Consider the following 21,722-nt stretch of genomic DNA (forward strand, 5'->3'; position numbering starts at 1 on the left):
TTAGAATGGATATACATTTCAGTGACGAGAAAGCTTGAATTAGGAGATGATTTCACCGTTTGTTGTTGTTATGGATGTTAACTCGAACTCTGATTCTTATCGTTGAGACAAAATGGGCTCTGCCGAATGATCGAAGTGTGCACGCCAAAAGTCGACGACGGATGAAGGATGCTGGCTCCAGATATGTAGGTCATTATCAGTCTTTTTAAAGCGTCATAAAAAGTGATCTTGTAGTAAGGTTCCACTAGTTGAAACCCAAGAATCGAGAATGCCAGTCCCTAGTAGATAGTATCTGCGACGTTTAATCATCGGAATTGTCTCTCTTCTTGATTTTGACATCCATCATACTGTATTTCGTATTGTCTTTTTTCAATCACAAGAACAGTTTCTCTTCTATCCAAACCCCTCATCACGATAGAGTGATCCATCAAATTTATCAAAATCGAAAAAAAAGAAAAAAGTTTCGGAATGACATTTCTTTTCTTTCTTTTAGTTTTTCTTGTTGTACAAAGCGCACACGACCTATTATGTTCAGAATGTAGTATGAAAAAAAGAGAAAGTATAAAACGTGGGGTTGTTATCATACAGAACTTTTTACACGCTTGCATCATATGGACGTGATGATGAAAGAACTCACAGTGGACTCATTATCAGGATGGTCGTTTTTTTATGGAAGTTTTTTTTGAATAGAAACCACAAAAAATGTCGAAAAAATATTTATGAAATCAGAGAGACAGAGAACTACCCGTAGCTACCACTGTTTCACTTTTGAACTGAATGGAACAGTTTAAGACTGCACATATCAAATTATACCAAGTTTGAGAAAATAATGTACATGCATCAGAAGAGCTTTCTAGACAATGACAGAGTACTCTGGAGGTGAATCGACAAGCAGCGGCTGGATTTCTTCATCGCAGTAGGCACGGTACTTTCTGGCAAATCTCCATGTGAGAGCACTCCATTTAGCGGTCATCATGAACCAAACGGCGGCAATCCAGAGGTTGGCTCCCATGAGTCCGGCGCGGTCGAGAGTTTGATGTTCGATTCCAGCAACGACTAAGCAGTAGACCATAGCGATCAAGGATACGAAGCATACGGTAGCTCCTGAAATGTCGAAAAGTTAGTTTTGTAAAAGGCAGATGATAGTGTGAGGAAGGCGGAAGAGGAAGTGTTGATTCAAAAACTTTAATCAACAGGTCACTACTTCCGTTCTTCGATCATAAACCGTTTAAAAAAACTTACCAACTGCAGCGATGCATTTCAACTTTGTCGACGACCATCCAGCCATTTGAGTCTTCTTATAAGCCATATGAAGATGAAGAACCAGTGTGGCGAAAGCACTTGAGACAAAGCACATGGTGACGGCGATCCAATTCTGATACTGAATTGCGAATACGGTTCCGGCCATGATACCAGCGGACACTCCAAGCCATGCAATCCAGATTTGAACTTTCAAACTGTGAAACCATGTGCAGAACGATTCTGAAAAGGAAAAAAAAAGATTGCCTACATCACAAAAACCAAATAAATTTTTCTCACGTCTTGGTTGTTCGTCTTCCATTGTGACGACTTGAGTTTTTCCTTTCGGCGATGCGACCAAAGTAAGATCGTTGTTGTAGATATGATGCATGCACTGAAAAATGAGAATATTTGAAAAATATGTCTGTTAAGGGAGGGATAGAGAGTACGAAATGTGACTAGAACCCGCTTCCTCAGACCACTTATATATGCGTTCAAGTTGTTATCATCACAAAATCATTGTTGCACCATATGGCTCTTCTCACTATCAAACTTATCAGCTTCCCCCTATTGTTTTTACGCCCCTCCTCTCCATTGTTTAAGGGCAGGCCGACGGTGGAGTGTCAATTTCAAGAAAAATGGAAAGTGTTGGCCTAGTGGAGAAGAAAGTTTTTCCGATAATAATGATAATGACAAATGATTTTTGAAAAAAATGTCAAAGATCTCAAGCTGAAGGTGTGACTATTATAATCTTCGGACAAACGATCGATGGGGATTTTCCAATAAGATGTTTTGTATTTTACTATAAGTTTTACATGGGAAACCACTCAAAAATATTTTCTACTCATACATCTTGAAGACTCACCTGAAAACCAGCTTACAAATTGTTCTGCGAGTGCCAGAACGCGTTTTTTAGACGACAGAAAATACCAGAAAATCGATAAACTGGTCCGTTCTATGAACAGAAGACGATCAACTAACACACACAAGACGGTCCGCAGATGTTGACCTCCATCCCTAAAAATAGAGCTAGAAACGAAGAGGGTGCTAGAGAAAGAAGGTAGAGAAGACGTCTCCTGTTGCGAATAAGATAGCTGTTACCCGTTGTCTCTTTTCGGAAATCTAGATACTGTAATCATTCCAGAAAAAAAAACGATTTTTATGACGCACAAATTAATCTCTGTTCATTTCATCGAAACCCCTCCTGGCTTTTTTTGGTACATGTGAAAAAAGAGAAAAAAACCGAGGCAATAAAACAGTGGTTTCATATTCCTCCTGTATTCCACGTGCTTCCCCAAACAGTTCAATTTTTTGGATGGTTTATGATTTTTGCTGCCGATTTTTGACTTTGTTCCCATTATCGAGGAACCGGATGTGCATTTCTTTTTGCTTTTGTATTTTTGCCGAAAGCAACCATTTTTTGGGGATCTTCCAACAGAAAAGAGAAAATCATGCGATTCTTATGATCGTTTGATTCAGAATACGAGGGGTGAACACTTCAGTTTTTCGGACAGTAAACTGTTTATCTTACAAAAAAAGGAAGGAAAGGTGTGACTGATATCTCGATAATAATTTCTCGAAAGATACAATTGACCAAGGATTCTGATGGCCAGAACAGTTATCACTTTCTTACTCCTTTTTTATTATCACAAATATGATGAACAACCGGGTCGTCAATAACGTTGAACTTTTGGTTAAGACGTTTAGACTGTTCATTGTGTATGTTGGACCACAAAAATGTTACACTTTGTCATTGTTAAGATGTGTCCCTCAGTCGCAATGACCAACGCAACGCCTAGTTTTATTATTTTGAATTTGACCAATGAAAATCGTCCATTTTGGCTTTTTGGTTTAGCTTGCTTTCTTACTAAATTTTAAGTTTATAAAGCAACATTTCGTACTTCTCCTACTTTTAAGTTGTCTCTCCAATAGCCTCTAACTCATCACAATTGATATTATTCCATACCGAAACGAACATCCACACATACCCTCTAACACAAGCTATACTCTCTAGTTCGGCTGTCTATAGCTCCGCCCCCAAGGCCGATGCCGGTCGCGCGTTCAGTCAGTTTTCTGGTATAACCGTTTGCCAATAGTAACGGCTCTCCTCTCGCCTCCCTGTTTCACAGCCGCCAATTCTAATCTTTGCCTATCCTCACTCTTCATCTTCCAGGTATCAGCCATAATGGATAAGAAACCACTGCCAACGTTACCAGAAGAGCCACCAGAGAAGACAATGTCTCCTAAGAAAGTTTTCGCCCCATCGGAAAGAAATCGTCAACCATCTGCCAATTCTGTCACAAACGGCGTCAAAGTTGTTTTTTCTACTCCAAAACCGATCAAAAAAGAGAGTTATGTCCGGACAAATAGTTCTTACTCGTCTTCGAATCAATTGGAACTTGGCTATGATAGCAACGAACCTTGCAGTTCGGCTCAGGCAGAGGCTCGCTGCCGACAAAACTCTGACACCGGGTATTCATCAGTGAGCCCACGTCCGACTATTTTTTCGAAATTTCCACCAGTGGCAACTGCACAAAATGACAGTGAAGAAGAAACGAAAATAGAGGAAGCCCGAATTGCTGAACTGAAGAAAAAAGGTTCTCCGAAAACTTTGGTGGATATGTTCAAAATGGAGGCGAAACTTATTCCGATGAAAAAAGGAGAAGATACCAAATCCGAGAAGGACTCCAAACAAAAGAAGGTGAAAGTGGTCCGTCCGGAAAACATGCCAGTGACAGCGCCAAATTTTTTCGCAGGACAGGAATATGGATATTATCTGACGGAGATGGTCAATCGTGGAACCGAGACACTTTTGATGATTTACGAAAGTTAGTTTATTCTGTTTCAGAGGGATTTTTGGGAGGGTAGAACGGGAGGGATTAGAAAACATTTTTGACTAAGGATGTGGTACTGGGCTGGTATTACAGTATACATAGCAATTCAACTACAGTAAACACTCTACTAGAACGCTACCCGAATCGTCAAAACTGAGCCCATGTATCCCATTTTCCGTGAAAGATATCAAAATAGGTTAACTAATAAAATCTTGCTGATATCATGATAAACATTTTCTTAATCGACAATTTTTTGACATCTTTCAAAAGAAGTGAGATTCATAAGCTCAAAGTGGACGGTCCAAGTGGCGTTCTGTCAGAGTCTTTACGGCACCTGCGGTACTTGATGAAAACGTGGAGCTACTGTAAGAGAGACCTATGGTGAAGAACTAAAACCTGCGACTAAGTTTTTGACGTCACTGATACCGTATTCCCTCCGACATAAGCCCACCCACACCGTCAAATCTGAGCTCAATTATCTTGATTTCTATGAAAAATAGCAAGAAAATGTCAACTGATAATTTACTCATCATATTATCACCAATATTCTAACAGTTGTCAAAGTTTTAAAATTTTTTACAGTAATCGCGATAATTGAGCTCAAATTTGACGGTTTAGGTAGGTTTCTATTAGTAGAAATACGATAAATTGAATTACTGTAATTTTTGAAACTACTGTTAATTTTCAGAAAAAAACTTAAATTAAAAAGTTCTATCACTATACTTTAGGAGGGGGAATGCAGCTCATAATCAGTGAGGTTTTGTTTATATTTCTGGTGAATATATTGTAGTTAAGCTAGGGTGGCTGTAACGTTTGGACGTATTGTAGATTGTCGGGCCCTTTTCTAGTTTCGAGGTCCCAAAAAAAAAACTAGAGGTTCCAAAAAAGTTTAGAAGTCCCAAGAAAAAATAGAGGCTCGATATTTAAAATTCACAGATGTTGGGATAGTGTAACAGAATCCCAACTGTGTAAGGGATTATATTTCTGAGGGTTTATAAAAAATAACCGTTGATGATATATTTTATACTTTTAATAGGCTTAGGGATGCTTATTTTCTGATTTATCTAAGCCTGAGAAACAGCACACTCATGGAAGTATTACTGTTTTGCTGACATCTTGCTTATTTTTAAATTCGAGTCCATCAGAAAGACAAAAATGAGATGGAGCTGACAACATTACAAATTCTGGTACATTATTGCAATATCTGTGCGTTTTTCATCACTGCAATTTTTTTGACATTCAAGGCCTTTTCCATCGTGTTTTTTTGTCAGCTACAGTAACCTCAACCATTCTGAACAATTAAAATATTCCAGTTTTTCAGCTACAAACCTAATAATAAAATCGCAAACTTTAGAATACATTTTCAAAAAACGAATTTCAGTTTTTGTTATGAAAATTCAGATTCTTTGAAATTGTTTTTATTTTTTGTATTTCTGAAGTTCGTTTCAAAAAGCAGTTCCAGTTTTAGAAACGTTTTCATGTTTTCAAATTATGGTATTTATAAACACAAGGGTTACTGTCAATTCAAAAATACCGCGCGGATGAGCTTGTGAACACCAAAGTTGTATACTGTAGAATAGATCCCTGCTATTCAGTTTTTCACCCGAGAATACCCGGACTAATGACAAAAAAGGCGAAGCTTAGTTATCAGTAAACAACTCGGTTCTTTACGCGTTCATCTGCGCGATCTCTCTGAATTGCGAATATCGTATTTTTCCCTTCCACTTTTAGCTCAGTGAAGCTCTATAAAATGAGATACGGTATAGAGAAACACGGTCAACAGATTGGTTCCAACTCGTGACTGGTACTCATCAACAACTTTTTTTCCAAATTGTTCGTGCGCTGGGCATTCTGTGAGGTGTCACCTGGCACCGCCACCGGCATCACCTGGCACCGACTCCATAAAAAGTATTTACACTTCGGCAGCAGAATCCCATTAACGAATTTATTATGCATATGACATTTTGCTCACTTGTCCAATTCGAACTCCTCTACTGCTTAGCCATGGGTCATTATGGATACTGTAATGAGTCTGGCGCGGGGAAAGTGTCAATAAGTTTGAATTTGAAAAAATGGAACATAGGGGGAAAGGGGAACTGTTGGAGGGAAAGAAGGATTTAAAATAGGAGGAACGAGCTCGAGATAAGTTTTAGAAGTCAAGAAATCTTATAGAATTGATTACTATCAGCAGATAAGATGAGAAAGACTTTGAGTCGAGAAGGATTATAAAGGTTCGTCCAAATTGCGAATAATGTAAAAATCGAAGATTATCAGATACTAGCTGCCGAATTGAAGAATGTAGTGCAGTATTGTCGAATTCAAAAACACTGGCAGCTGAAAATCTTGCGAGCGGCGTCCGTGTCAGTTTACGAGAACAACAAAAGCGACCCAAATTAGTCGAAATGATGAAATATTATAATTATGCCGCGCCGCTTCGTATATCTAACAAGTTCCAAATCTTTAGGCGCTCGTTTTTTTTTTCATTCATTCTTTCGAAATCTCCTAATTTTGAATGCTCATTTTTCGGTCATTTCGTAATATGTTCGAATTGTAGTCAAAAACAGGAATTTTCAAAATCTCATTTGGAACGAGAACGATTTTTTTGTATCGCGTCGAAATGAAAAACAGTAAGTCGTTTTTTCTAACAGACAATTTCTCAAAATCGTAAATAAAATTTCCGTATTTTCTCCAGTAAATTTCATTTTGAGCACAATTGTCTTGGTTCCTTCTGAAACTTCAAAAAAATTTAGGCTGAAAAATTGATCAGCATAAGACACCAATATTTTATCAATTCACAGGTTTTTATGTATCTCGAAGGGAGCGAGATGGTTGAGCTCAGTCTGCAGGTTAATGTAAGCTAAAGAACGGTTAGAATAATCTTGATTTGCTCTGTTTTGTTTTTTAATTTAATAGTTGTCCTTAGAAACAAGTTTTTTTTGCTTCGCCAAAAATGACATCATCGGAATACGTTCTCTGGATGTTCAACGACATGCAATCAAAGATTGCCAATAAAAAATGTCCTTTTTTGCATTCGATTCACTTTCGATGAAATAGTTTCATCATTTCTAGAATCTCCGATATGTTACACAAAACTTTTCATTTCTTCAGTTGGTTTGATTTTCTGATTGATGATAATCTAGTGTCTGAACCATTTTTCGAGAAAGTAAATCATGAATTGGAAAATCTCAATATAAAAGTTGGAGAATCTATTTGAATTTTCTGGAGCGTTCAACTTTCGAAAATCACTGAAAAACGTTGAAAGCGATTCTAGGAACTTTGAACCACTCAGAAATCTAGCAGTAGTTTATTCTTTTCAAAGTTTTTTTTGTCAATATTAAAATATAAAACTCACCAGCCTTGCTGTGCTCGATGATTCGGCAGTAGAAGACGATGTGATCCTCCGAAAATCGATAACGTCGACAAGAAAAGAACAGGGATATAGAGGTCACGCAAGTCCTAGGCGGAAAAATCGTAAAAAATTCGGAAGAGAGAGAGAGAGAGAGAGAGAGAGAGAGAGACAGAGAAATATAAACAAAAAAAATTTTCCAACAAAAAATGCAAAGGTGCTCCACCGATGCCTCGTATTTTTTGGTTCTCTTTGGCTCCGTAGTTCAAATAGATTGTCACCATTTCTCACTCACTCGGTCACGCTTCGACCCCCGGTCCTTCTTTTCCTGCGCGCCTCTACAACTTGTCTCTTTCTCATCGCGTTCCATTTGCTTTATCTTTTTTTTTGCTTCCTCGCAGTGAATGCAAGAGGACAAAACGGAGAAGGAGGAGTAGCTGGGGAGAGAGGCCAGCAGACTTTCTTTTCTTTTCTTCCTTTTTTTCCGTGTTTACTTTAATCATTTTCATTTCTGCACTATGATGCACTCCGTATCTTTTGTACTTTAATTTTAGGATTCCCGAATTTCTGAAATTTTCGAACCGAGTTTTAAGGTTATTAATTGTTGTCTGAATTCTGAACTCGTCGATCCTTGAAACGCTTGAAATGAGAATAAAACCAGCTGGCAAATGTTTGCGGCGCCAGGCATAGTTGTTCAAACACAACCACACACACACAATCGTCCGCATCATATGATGTGGCATCATCAGTTGAAAAAGTTTAAAATTTAGAGAAAAATTATTGTTTCGCAAGTAGTTGTTTCTATCTGAAAAACAACTCCTATTGGTCACTCGCTGTTTTTTTCTTCTTCCATTTCCTTTTTCGTCTTTCTTTTTTTCTCTCAATCCTCTTCCAAATTTGAAAAGAACACCTTCTTTTCTTTCTTCTTCCGCCCCCGCGAAAGTGTGTGATGATTTCATTTTCGCCCGCGATGTGTGTTGGTAGTAGAACACATTTGAATTTGAATCGACACATTTCGGTTAGATTCGTTAGAAAATCAAGAGAAATCTTTATTGAATTCAAGATGAGATTTATTGGAACCTAGAATAAACATTAATTCTTCACAAGACGTCTTCCAGAAAATCGGATGCAGAAGAGAAAAAAAGCCAGAGCGCTTCTTCCTCTTCTTCTTCTTCTTTTCATTTCGTTTAATTCCTTTCACTCTTCTCAATTTCTTTCCTCTCTTCTTTTTTCATCGTCCGCATCCTCGACCTTTCTCCTTCTATTCTTTATTTTAACCCGAAAAAAACCCTCCGATGTCGTTGTTGGTCTCTACGTCAAAAATGACAAAGAACAAGATGATATCATGTGTTTTTCAGTTGGGGTCGTTTTCATCTAGTTTACGATTTTGTTACTCAGTTATAGAGTGAAGATGATGTGTGTGCTACTAGAGTAAAATGTAAGAACAAAATTTTGTTTCTTTCTTTTGATCATTAACTAGAAATTTGACGAGTTTTTCTTCTTATATTTAATCTCGTGTGTAGCAGGAATGTTCGGATTTGAATTTGAAGTTTCGAAAATATAGAAAACACAAAAAAAATTAGATAAAGATACGGAACGAATTTTTGCGAAATATTTTTTCAGAATGAGATTCCGACCAGAATTTTCCCCATTTTTTGAAATTATACCCTTTTCAACCACCTTGTGTAAAAAGCGCATGCAAAAAGCTTCTTGCGGGTCTCGAGCGGAGCACCTTTCTGCTTTTAAGACGTTTTCCAAAACTTTTGTCAATTTTTTGCGCATTTATAATGGAAAAATGAAATTCCCACATTCCGAAATTTTTTAATTTTAAGAATTCTGAATCCCGAAAATCAAAAAAAAAATTTGAAAAAGACATTCCGAACATTTTTTGGTCGGTAGTTCCTGCTGATCCAAATATATTTTTTTTTTTAATTTTCATATTTTCTTGGAAAGGATATGTGCGCCCCGTTTCCGGTGTCATCCATTCATGTCAACTTTTTTTTTGAAAACAAGACAAACGCCTTTGCAACACAACAAAAGTTTTGCAATTCTGAAAAGCAGCAGCGCGAAGGTTATGACGCTGTTCCGCCTTCTTGCAGCCATCAACTGCCCCCAAACCTTTTTGCGGAAGTGGTCCGAGAAAAGGAAGTGGTCCCTCCCAAACTGCAGTGGGCACCCCACAACCATACCCACAAAAGTTGAGGCTCTCACAGCTTTCTCTCCCTACCCCCTTCTTCTCCCTCTCCCCCATCATTTTTTTTCTGGGGTGTTTCTACTTTTCTATGAGTAGTGTTCAGTGCTTCTGTTTCTTTTTTTTTTTTCGTTTCTGTTTCAACAAGCCTTGTTTGACGGCTCATTAGTCACCTTCAACCAAAACGGCGGGACCAAAGGGCCCGAGAGCCCTCCTCCCTCATTTTTTGTTTGAAAAATTCTTCCTTTTGAACGTTTGGCATTTGAATATGCACACGTATACAAACACACACACAGACAGAAACGCTACAATCGGCTCGAGTTACACATTTTTATGAATAGAGGAAAGAGAAAACGTTAGCTCTTCCGATGAATTGCACCTGGTTGGCGTTGACTACGATAGCAAAAAAATGTGAATGTGTGTGTATAGTTGGTGAGAAGCGCGAGAAATCGTATGTCGACCGCAACATTTGATAAGACTCACAATTTCTATAACAAAACTATCGGGTCACGTAGTTTTACGACAGTTAGTTATAGAGATCAAACAGTCTATGATCGAAGTCGTTTTTTGTTCTAGTTTGTGATAGATAGTCATCCAGAATGTCAATAGTATTCTAGTTTCAGTTCTGTATGGTCATTGTGAGTCAACACGTTGTGGATGCTGTGTAAATGTTTGAGAAAAAGCTAAGGCCATATTTTTTTGCATTTTTCTGATTCCTAAAATGCATTTAGCAAGAATGATGTCAGAGATTACTGTAAAAGATAAACAAAAACGTAATTTTCAGTTGATTTTCAGTCATTTTGAAAGTTTGGAGCTCTTCAAAAGCTTGGAGCTCGGCTGTTAAATTCTCGATCGTTTTTAAATTTTTGAAAAGTGTAACTTTGATTGAACTTTGATTGAAATCTTAGCATTCACAGAATTTTTGAAAATACTTTTCAAATTTTCGGACCAAAAGAGGTATTTTTCAGAAGTCCCCAATAAACTGAAAAAATATCAATTTTGAAAAATTCTGTAAATGCGAAGTTCTCAATCAAGATCTCTTTTACACCCTCCAAAAATTTCACAGTGATTGAAAAAATGAAAAGCGAGCTCCAGACTTCTGAAAATAGTCAAAAAGGCGGAGAATCAACGAAAATACGTTTTTTCATATCTTATTCCCCGGTACGGTATTTCTAAAATTCACTTTGATCCTTTATGCTTTGCTCAGAACACAAGATGTGCTCCCTTGCATCCGGTGACATTGCCAATATGTGTTAGAAAAAAAACGGAAAAAGCAAAGATTGAAAACATATAGTGTCATACAGGGGGTGCTCTCTTTCTCTTTTTCATGCATTTCTACTCTCTAGTGTATGTCTTTTGAATAGAGAAAACGAGGTTGATTCCGACACAATGGGTTCTCTTATCAGTTGGTGATACATTATGTATTTTTTCATAAAATCTGCTACTTTTTCCCCTACTCTCTCGAAGTTCTTCCCATGTTCTTCTCGTGATTGGGTGTCCAGGCATTTCTCAAGTTTGTTAAGACAAAAATACTAACACATTCTTGCCATCACCAATTCCAATTTCCTTGTCGGCCATCCCTCTCAATTTCGCTTTCTTTCTATCACTTAATTTTTTTTTCTAATTTTTTATCTTTTCAACCTGTATTTTAGGGCGGAGAAAATGAACCGCGTGATTTTCACTTTGAACCGAACCCCGAAACAAAAACTATAAAAGAACACCTTTTCAGGAGACCCAGAAAAGTTCTTCAAACGCTTTGATCGCAAGTGGTACCAGAGAGTCATGCCGCTGTTATTCGGCAAGAGCCACAAGACGCCAGCGGAAATTGTCAAAAACTTGAGAGAAGTTCTCATTATTCTAGATAAACTTCCACCACCGAAATTGGACAAAGACGTGAGTGAAAATCAAAGGGTATACTGTAGTCAGTGAAACTTCTTGTGACTTGTGCTGATACTGAACTATTCTTCTGAACCAATGATCACCCATTTTCCAGGGTAACGTCGTAAGTGACAAGAAATACGACAAATCAGTGGAGGAAGTTGCTAAAAATGTTGCTCTGATCAAAAATTTGATCTATGGAAACGAAGGATCAAATTCGGAAACGGACCATGTCGTCCAAGTTGCTCAACTCGCCCAAGAGATCTACAATGCCAATATTCTTCCAATGGTAGTCAAGATGCTCCCCAAATTTGAATTCGAGTGTAAGAAGGATGTCGGTCAAATTTTCAACAACCTGCTCCGTCGCCAAATTGGAACTCGATCCCCAACAGTCGAGTATCTTGGAGCACGACCGGAAATTCTAGTTCAACTTGTTCAAGGGTACATTACCTGGCGTCACATGCACTGCCATCTCACGCATATCGTATTTTCAGATACACGAATTCGGATATTGCACTCACTTGTGGACTCATGCTTCGAGAGAGTATTCGTCACGACCATCTTGCAAAAATGATCCTCTACTCCGACGTCTTCTACACATTTTTCCATTATGTACAGAGTGAGGTCAGTATGGGAAAAGATGATAGGAAAATCCTCTTGTTCCCTTTTGTTGGGGTCTAGGGTCCAGGCATTGTCCACATACATTTAATTTGATTTTTAGGTCTTCGATATTGCGTCCGATGCTTTTGCGACGTTCAAAGAACTAACGACTAGACATAAAACACTTTGTGCGGAGTTTCTCGAAACCCACTACGACACATTTTTCGGTAAGTGCGCTTAGGAATACATACCGTAAAACCTGTATAAGAAGGGCCCCTAACTTCAACTTCGATTTAATTTATCTCCATTCCTGTAAGAGATATAAAAAATTTGCCAACTGAAAAACTGTTAATCACAATATCAGAAGTGTATCGTTAGTTGAAACAGCATCGATATTTTCCACAGGAATTGAGATTATTAAGCTCAAAAATTCACAGTGTGGGGACCCCTTTATCACAGACTCTACGCTAATTTTTAAGATTTGAAAATTATTCTCGGTATTCAGCTCAATACCAAAACCTTCTCAACTCCAAGAACTATGTCACTCGTCGCCAATCTTTGAAACTTCTTGGAGAGCTCCTCCTCGACCGTCACAACTTCAACATCATGCATAAATACATCTCGAATCCGGAAAACATGAGAGTTTTGATGGAGCTGTTGAGAGACAAGAGTCGCAACATCCAATACGAAGCTTTCCACGTCTTCAAGGTTTTCGTTGCGAACCCTAATAAATCGAAGCCAATCTGTGACATTCTTCTCCGCAATCGCGAGAAACTGGTAAGTTATCTTTCCAGTACGAAACTTTTGAAAAGAACCGGATTCGAAGAAAAGAGACAACGAAACCAAAACACTAAATATCACGTGGACGCAACATCTTCCACCAATTCCTTCCACCAATTAGCAACGCACCTACCTTATATTTTTTTCATTTCAGGTCGAATTCTTGGGCGAATTCCACAACGACCGTACCGATGACGAACAGTTCAATGATGAGAAGGCCTACCTGATAAAGCAGATTCAAGAAATGAAGGGGTCTCCAAAGGAAGCCAAAAAGCATAAGACGAAGGAGGACGAGTTGATTACCAGTGTCGAGGCTGTCACTCTTGCTGACCCGACACCATCCACTTCGTCGCAGCAATAGGATAACTGTATATCTTCGTTCACTCATCCACAAACCCGCATGGCGGTGTAATTGTGTACTCTTGATTATTATATAATCACCTGATAAGCATCTATTAGAACTTGACAAGTTACAAATCGTGTGAAATTTGGTGTAGTCTATGGGAATCCAGCAAATTTCATGGCCCTTTGCTATTTTGGAACAAAACATTTTCGCTTACTTTTCGTTTTTAAAAAATACCTTCAATCATGTTCTAATTAAGATATGTCACATTTATTTTCATAACAACTTTACCATTTTTATCGATTACTATCGAACATCCTGTCTTCCACCCCGAGTAGAATTTTTAGAAGAGCTGGTAACATTCACACATCTGAGCACATGACGTCACAAAGACACCTCAATGTTTCCAGATCCCCATGCATTGTTTTATTTGCAATCAATTTTTGATATTCACAATTATGTCTAGAATTTTGTAGGTCAAACAAACAATTTTTCGATATCGGCATATCGCTTTGCTCATTTTTTGTGGTTTTCCCCCGTTTCTTTTTTTTGGTAATAATTGTCCCGATTATTTTTTTCTAATTGTCATTTTAACTCTGATTGAACCCCTCGCTGTACATGTGCATTTCCAAACCGCCCGCTGCCTTTAATTATGTTTCTTTGGTATTTTTGTAAAAATTTTGGTGAAAATATCCCCCTTCTCATTTTTTGTATTTTTTCAAAATTTGTTCAATTGAATTCGCAATAAATTTGGAGTGGGAAAAGAACAAACACTAGAGATTAAGAGTATATCTGATCAATGTCTTTTCCGTCACTATCCACTTGATAGGAATGTCGATTCGACTTCTTTTTGTGTTCTGTGTGTTTTTTGTATCTTTTCTAGATTATTCAGAATGTAGCAAAGCGGAAAATAAATTGTACAGGTAAGCACTGTCTGAAATTTAAAACTTTTTGAGTGAACCGAAACCGTCAACTATGAGCTCATTATTTTGATTCTTGTAGAAGATATAAGAAATTTGTCGACTGATAAATTATATACTTATGTTTTACCAGTTTACGAATCTTGTATATCTTTCACAAGAATCGAGATACCTGAGCTCGAAGATGACGGTTTCCGTGGATATATTTGAGGAAATACAGTATACCATTTTTTTAAATAAAATTTCAGAGACATATTAACCGGATATTTGAAATTGGCAAGACCTGTCAGATACCCAAGAAATGTGCTCAAAGTTCATATGAAAGTTTTTCTTCAGCAAATTCTCAACTTGGTGTGTGACTGTAACTTACTGTTTGAAAATCGAAATTTTTTTCAGGATGGACAGAATCAAATCATTGAAGTCAACGCCTGGCTGAAATATGTATGGCTCAACAAAAATTTTCCTTTTTTCAAAATCAGTATTTTAGGTGTGGATGGATTATCGTTTGCAGTGGGACCCTTTACAATACGACAACATCACTAGCATTCGTTTTGCTGGTGGTGAAAATCAGATATGGAGACCTGATATTCTACTTTACAACAGTGCCAGTGAAGATTTTGACTCATCTTTCAAATCCAATGAAGTCGTTTATAATACCGGAGAGGTTAATTGGATACCGCCGGGCATTTTTCGAGCCAGTTGTAAAATGGATATTACTTATTTTCCGTTTGATGATCAAGTTTGCTATTTGAAGTTTGGATCTTGGACTTATCACGGGTTAGCATTGGACTTGAGTATTATTGCGGAAGAAGATGAAGATGGTAATGTAGGCGAAAATGTGATCATATATGCCAGTGACCTATCACACCGCCTATTTTAATGCTGTTTCAAAAATTTCAACATTTTTTGGTAACTAACGACCTACAATTTTGGCCAGAACTCAATTTCAAAACGATTATTTAAGTAGAAGTTTCAGATCAAACGGATGAATGATAAGTATTATTTTAAACCCAGAGTGGACCATTTTCCAATTAAATAGTCCTCTTCAAATAGAATTCTGGCGAACACTGTAAGTCGTTTGTAACCGAGAAATGGCAAAATACTGGAGCGGCATTAAAATAAATAGTCTCTCCTCAAACCGATCATGAAAAAAAAAACTGCAGAGTTCTCCATCGACTTATCAACCTACACACCTAGCGGAGAATGGCATTTGACAAAAGCTCCCGCTGTAAAAGATGTGAAATTCAACTCATGCTGTAAAGAACCATACTCTACGGTAACATTCTATATGTTTCTCAGGTAGGTGAATCATTTGAATGAAAATTTTTTACATCAGCGTGGTTTTCAGAAGACGAACTTTATTTTATCTATTCAATATCATCCTTCCATCACTTTTAATTTCAATAATGACACTGATGGGATTCTGTCTTCCAGCACATGACATGTCCGAGAAAATTGGTTATCGTAAGAATCTAGTTTTTAAAAATTGAGCAGTTCTGTGATTTTTTAGAAACCACTATTCTACTTTCCATCTGTTTTTTCGTCACAATTGTGAGTGAGATGACACCGCCTACTTCTGAATCTGTGCCTTTGCTAGGTATTCCAACAAACATCTCATTCAGTGCCTATTTCAGCTTTCAGGAATGTTCTTTTCGTCGCTCACTTTAATCAGCTCTGTGTCCACCGCATTTACGATTACCGTACTCAATTTCCGGTATCGACAAGTGCAGAACATTCACATGCATCCGTTGTTCTACAAAGTTTTCCTTATTTGGATTCCTTGGTTACTTTTGATGAAGCGTCCTGGTGTTTTCTATAAAAAGCGTAGAGCAACTGTACAAGCGAGAGAGGAGATTTCATTTTTTGATAACTGTGATGATGACGTAATTTTTGTTCCATCAATTATTAGATTTCACCATTTTTTGTTATAGTGCTGCCCGAAGATCCCTGAATTTGACTACTCGTTATCCATCGATAGTGCTGACACACTTCCACTTCCACCCCGTCCAAAACCACTTCTCAAAAAGATGCATAGGTAAGATAAGCACACTTTCCCATTACTCAATCAATTTTATCTTTTTCAGTGTGCCTGCTGAGCATTTGCATCTTGACAGAAAAGTGGGTGATGGCATTTTAAAAAGTGAGCGACGTCCGTTGGTGCTAACAAAGAGCGGCAACAAAAGCCATTCGTTAAGGAATCGACGTTTTACGCAGTTTGAAAAGTACATCAAAAAGTGTATTGACGATGCAAAGTTGAGAAGTGAGAATGGATGATTCCGAAAATGTCTAGAGCTTTGTTTTTCAGAAAATTCCACATATTCAACATATTCCATGATGATCATCACTTATTATCGGCAAATCGATGAAATGCTGAAACTTCTGAATCGTCGTCTTGACAAGCAACGGAAATATCTTTTCAAGCAGGAAGACTGGAAGTTTGCAGCTATGGCATTGGATAGACTGTGTCTTCTGTTGATCACTATTTTAATCATTATGTGTCTTTTTGGCATGATTTTGTCCACTCCTCATTTTGAGCCTTGATTAGGTCTCTGAATTTTTGTATACAGTACCGGTCAATAAGATATACAAAAACGTATTTTTCAGTTGCATTCGGTTACTTCTACCATTCTCAGGAAACAATAAATTAAAAACTGCGATCACAAAATTTTTCGGAAAGTTCCTTATTTTTCAGCTATTTGCCAATCTTTGAAAGACACACGTTTCAACCTGTTTTCGTACTAAACAAGTTGAAAAACATTTTTTCCTGTATTTGTTCTGAAAACCTGAAAACCAGGTCTCTTTCATCAATCTGAAAATAGCTGAAAAACCAAGATTATTTAAAAAAAAAATTTGCAAATGTAAGTTTGTCAATCTAGGTCTGTATTACAATCTCCAATATACTTTGAAAATGATCGAAAACTCCAAATTCCTGAAAATGATTGAAATAACCGAAAATCAACAGAGACATACGTATTTTTCATATCTTATTAACCAGTACTGTACGTAGAAATGAATACTTCAGGTTGTGTACCTATAAACGTTTTTAATCAGCGCCAAATTTATTTTAATACTTTTTCTTTGAAAAAATCTACAATTTTATTGTTTTGTTTTTTGAGAAGTAGGAGAACAAATGCAAAAAAATTTGAAGCAGAAAGAAATGCAATGTAATTGAAACAATTGGAAAAAATTATCTTACAATACAATATCATGTCTAGAAATTGAGAAAAATTGAGAGAACGATTTTCGGGATATAAATGATACCCGCGAGGGGCCAGGATGAAACGGCGTAAAATATTGGCAAAGCTTAAAAAGAGAAAGCGTGAAGATTAATCTAAAATTGAGAAAAATTGAGATTTTCTGGGCCTCTTAAAATATCAGAATCTGTAACTGAATAAATTCTGACAAAATAGGAATATTGCTTTTGCATCAGATGAAATTCTAGAAAAAAACGGGAAAGATGACAATTGAGATGTTCTCGTATAGACGATGAAAAAGCTTGGAGGACTATATGAGTGGGTACTTTTGCTGATTAATTCTAGAGAAGAATACGAAATCTTTCAAGAAAATGGAAACATATTTTCACCGTAGCAAGAAATCGGAATGAATTGAGACATAAAATTCAGAAAAGAGAAATATGCTCAGAGAAGACTGGTTTGTGCACATTGAGAACAAGGGAAGAATGGCGTACATTTTCAAATTCAGGAGAAATGACAAAAATGCAGATTTGTAAGGCTTTGTTTTGAGAATTGAGACAAATGAGAAACCAAAACAGGAAAAAGAGAAAAATTGAGAGAAGTTAGTTGGAGTCGATAGAGTCCTTGACGAGTTGTGGGACCTTGGCCTTCTCTTCAGTTGGTGCCTCCGTTGTAATGTGTGGTATTTGGTGTTTCACCTGAAAACCTATGATTGTCAAAACGGGTCATACAGACTTAAAATTTCTTCTTAAAAATGGAAAAATTACATTTAAGACTTTTCGATTTTCCAAAAAGCCCCCTATCGTCAACTTTAATCCATTTTGTCAACTGAGAGAGCGAGAAAAAAAACTTTTTGATATTTTTTCTAACAAAAAATGAGATATAAGAGCTTGAAATGGGCTGCTTGAGGTCAATACAGTATGTCTACGGTGATTCAACTTGCTTCTTTTGATTCAAAATTTCTGAACTTTACAGAAGACCTGATATCATTGAAACTTCAAAATAGATGCTATTCATTTTTGCTTTGCTTTCAACTGCTAAAAATGGCACAGTACAAATTCGTTGAATTGAACATGTTTCTTGTTTTATTTGAAAATACGGATAACTAGATGATAGGAATTTCAAACTCACTCATGTTTTTCCTTCTATCAGAAGCATCCAGCTATAGTTTCTAACACAATGCCGTCAGAATAAAAATTGCGGATTTTGGATTGAGGCACTTTTGGGATAGATAAGTTTTGGTAATCAACCAACTCTCGGATTTTTTAAACAACTGATTCAAGATTGCCAATTTCAGACCAACTTTAGACAGTTTTGGTTTTTCAAATTCAAAACTAAATCAACCTACCGCCGATCCGTCGTTGTCCGCCACGAGTCGCGTCGTCTGCTGATGGTTCATGTGCCCGTGGCGCATGAACGTTGGCGCCGTATTCTGATGTGACCTGACAAAAAAAAGCATTACTAAAAGTGGTAGCAAAAAAAAGAAAACTGTGGAAACACAACGCTCCGATAATGTGAAAGTTCGTTTCTCGTTTTTGGTAGTTCAAGATCAAACCAAATTTCAAATTCAGAATTCACAACGGGTTAGGTTGAACCGCAAATTTGAACCAAAATTTCACACAATGCATTGAAAAGATATATGAGAAAAAACTTCTACAAGTGTCGTGCTTCTCTAAAGAACGGTGTCTTTTTTTTTGCTGAAGTGCAGCGGTTAAGTGAAAAAGCCATTGATTCAAAAATGATAATGATATCTCATGCTAATCTTACTGATTTGATTTTTTGTGTACAACGAAATGAATACATGGAGCACAAGAGTTGAAATAAAAGAAGATCCAACATGCTGTGTTTTTTTTCTCAAGTTTTCAAGTATTTTAATATTTAGTGAGACACTATCAAAAGTTGGCGTGAGTTATGTTTAATGAATGAAAAAAGCTTGTCTAGTTTTGATCACTATCAGCCAGCTAGTAGCACAGAATAATGGAAAAACTGAACATAAATATAGGATAGATAATTGAACAATTAGTTCGGTTTGTTTTCCCCACCTTTTCTTGTCGAATCCGTCCTCTAAAAAAAAGATTATGAAATGATTTGGTTTTTTTTTGTGATGAAAAATATATAAACTCAAATATCATAATAATGAAAATTCAGAATCGAACGTTCCTTAGAAACTCAAGATTCTCAATTGATTAGTGGGGGGGGGGGGGGGGGGTTTTGGAGATGAAATCAGTTGTTTTGATTGAAATCAGGTTGAACGAAAAGAGAAAAAACTGTGAGTGGAAGTGTTAGACGAGTCACACGCTGATCAGTCACTTCAAACGTGGTCGTTAGAAAATCAATTACTTAAGGTTACGATATTATTCAGAGGGGTCCTTCTCACAATCTGGTTAGAAGTTTCACTATCGTACCTGTGATGGTTGCGGCCCATGTAGCTACTGTTCACATCGGATCGGACGTTTGTTAGCATGTCCTCGTTGGTTGTCTGTGTGTTGTTGAACTCGCGTTGGTTCTCAAGCTGAAATAATTCATAAAATTTTATAATCATTCTGAAAATTTGAGAACATTGTGTAGTATCATAAGTGTTGGTTGGAAGTTTCAGTGGTTCCTTTGTCATTTAGAATAAAAGTTTGTATTTTTTCTTTGAGGTCAGATATCTCGGCTCTTATAGCAGGTATAAAAAATTTGTTAACTGATAAATTGTTTATCATACTGTTGCAAACATTTTTCAGTTACGGTTTTTCTCAAATGTTTCCCAGGAACCAAGATAATTGAACCCAGAAATACGGGCACTACAGAAGTTTAGATGTTGCTACTAATTTTGGTGTTTTATATTTTCACAATTTGATTTTTATCAGTTGCCAAATTGTTGAGTCATTTTTACTTGACAAAAAGCCCATGAACGTCAAATAAATTTTTAAATTTATCTGAACTCAAATATTTTCGAGAGTAAGCTTAAATCAATTTCAGACTTTTTCCGTAGCACATTTCATGTTCTCACTTGATAATCTCCATAGCGACGACGTGGCTGGTTCCTTCGGCTCCTTCGGAAGCAGAAAACAAACAGATAAATGACCAGAACAATGTATCCTGAAATTTTCCATTATTTTCCGCTACTCATTATACTTGTTGGAACAATCTTCACTTCCCATCCTCAATCTCATCAATAAATCACTTTATGGGCCTGGTAGCCAGATGAGCTTCAAATGTGCTCAATTGATTTACGACTTTAAAACAAGCAGGCGGATCCCTAACGCGCTCGACAACAATCCCATGTTCAAGTATCTGATTTCATATGCTCGAGACCTTCGCCGTGTTATGAAACAGAAAGAAGAGATGTCTGAGGCAAAACCCTGGATGGGAATTATATGGAAATGAAGAAGGACAAGGCATAATGGAAATATTGAAAAAGTTATTTCTGGAATATTATTTTTTGGAAAGGCTAGCTTTCTGGGTAATGCGCGTGCCCTTTTTAAGATTTGTTATTTTTCAAATAATGATCCTTTTCAAATTTTTAAAGTTTCGTACCTGTGACTGTCAGAGCAATAAAACATATGCGCATATCGTTGAGGTACGAGGCGACATCGTGAAGATCGTCAGCCATCCGGATAAATTTGTACGATTCGCTGGAAAGTATCATGTTAAGAAAAAAATGGCAAAATAAAATTTTTTGATTTTTGTTTTTCGTTTTTATGTTTTTTATAACTTTCTCAGACATTTCATGCAACATAAAACTTAAGACACAACGACAAAAATAATACAAACCTTTTTTCGATAACCTCGTACAAAATTTCCTGCATCACTCCTTTTGATTTCTCTATTTCCATATTCGGACCCATATTTATTCATATGGTAAGTCAAGAATCTTGAAAATAAAATTTACGACAAATTTAGACAGAATAGACATAGAGTTTGAGTTTTTTTCAGTCGCTAATGAAGGCTGAGGAGGATGAAAAATAAAAGAAACGAATTGAGTGATTGAGTGGAAGCAACTCTAGTTCTCTCTAATTATCAACTTGCGCATGCACATAATTGCCTGCCCTTCTTGTTCCTAACGATTTTCTCGTCTCATTTGCGCATCAACAACTTTTGTACGTTATGTACGTCGTTCTTCAAGAGAAGGGAGTCAGATAGCCAAGAAAACGGGGGTGAGAAGCTGAAGGGGGATTCGATAATTAGCACTTTTTCGTGAGAACAACTTCAAGACTATTCTCTGTGAAGCTTCAGGTTTTCTAGGGGCTATATGTTTTAGAAAAACAATAGAAATACCCGCAAAGTGACACACGCACAGAAGCCAAAAGCAATTCTAAAGTCCAGAAAACTTGACCCCTGGGATTTGGCGCGAATTCCTAAAAGCAAAGGTCTAATTCAAAAAAAAGTGTCTCAGGACAATCGAATTCAAG

General features: G+C 37.0%; 4 protein-coding genes across 4 annotated transcripts; 2 read left to right on the top strand and 2 right to left on the bottom strand.

Moving 5' to 3' along the window:
* Positions 1–853: 853 nt before the first annotated feature.
* Positions 854–1,630, bottom strand: CBG14327 (the record flags this gene model as incomplete). The annotated part of the gene is made up of 3 exons (XM_002644412.2): positions 854–1,104; positions 1,243–1,482; positions 1,540–1,630. 3 exons carry the CDS (start codon positions 1,628–1,630, stop codon positions 854–856), a joined length of 582 nt encoding a protein of 193 aa, XP_002644458.2.
* A 1,794-nt stretch (positions 1,631–3,424) lies between these two features.
* Positions 3,425–13,229, top strand: Cbr-mop-25.1 (the record flags this gene model as incomplete). Its single annotated transcript, XM_002644413.1, has 7 exons — positions 3,425–4,067; positions 11,340–11,503; positions 11,604–11,929; positions 11,983–12,112; positions 12,210–12,315; positions 12,594–12,865; positions 13,023–13,229. The coding sequence occupies 7 exons, from the start codon at positions 3,425–3,427 to the stop codon at positions 13,227–13,229; spliced, it is 1,848 nt and encodes a 615-aa protein (XP_002644459.1).
* Positions 13,230–14,042: 813 nt separating this feature from the next.
* On the top strand, positions 14,043–16,672 carry Cbr-acr-10 (the record flags this gene model as incomplete). The annotated part of the gene is made up of 11 exons (XM_045239543.1): positions 14,043–14,134; positions 14,380–14,482; positions 14,528–14,572; positions 14,619–14,952; positions 15,295–15,430; positions 15,480–15,595; positions 15,642–15,728; positions 15,773–16,014; positions 16,063–16,166; positions 16,216–16,391; positions 16,437–16,672. 11 exons carry the CDS (start codon positions 14,043–14,045, stop codon positions 16,670–16,672), a joined length of 1,671 nt encoding a protein of 556 aa, XP_045095394.1.
* Positions 16,673–17,927: 1,255 nt separating this feature from the next.
* Positions 17,928–21,158, bottom strand: CBG14330 (the record flags this gene model as incomplete). Its single annotated transcript, XM_002644415.2, has 6 exons — positions 17,928–18,023; positions 18,674–18,767; positions 19,731–19,837; positions 20,321–20,409; positions 20,848–20,945; positions 21,085–21,158. The coding sequence occupies 6 exons, from the start codon at positions 21,156–21,158 to the stop codon at positions 17,928–17,930; spliced, it is 558 nt and encodes a 185-aa protein (XP_002644461.2).
* Positions 21,159–21,722: the final 564 nt, after the last annotated feature.

Source organism: Caenorhabditis briggsae (genome assembly GCF_000004555.2).
Source record: "Caenorhabditis briggsae complete genome, chrX, whole genome shotgun sequence".
NCBI lineage: Eukaryota > Metazoa > Nematoda > Chromadorea > Rhabditida > Rhabditidae > Caenorhabditis > Caenorhabditis briggsae.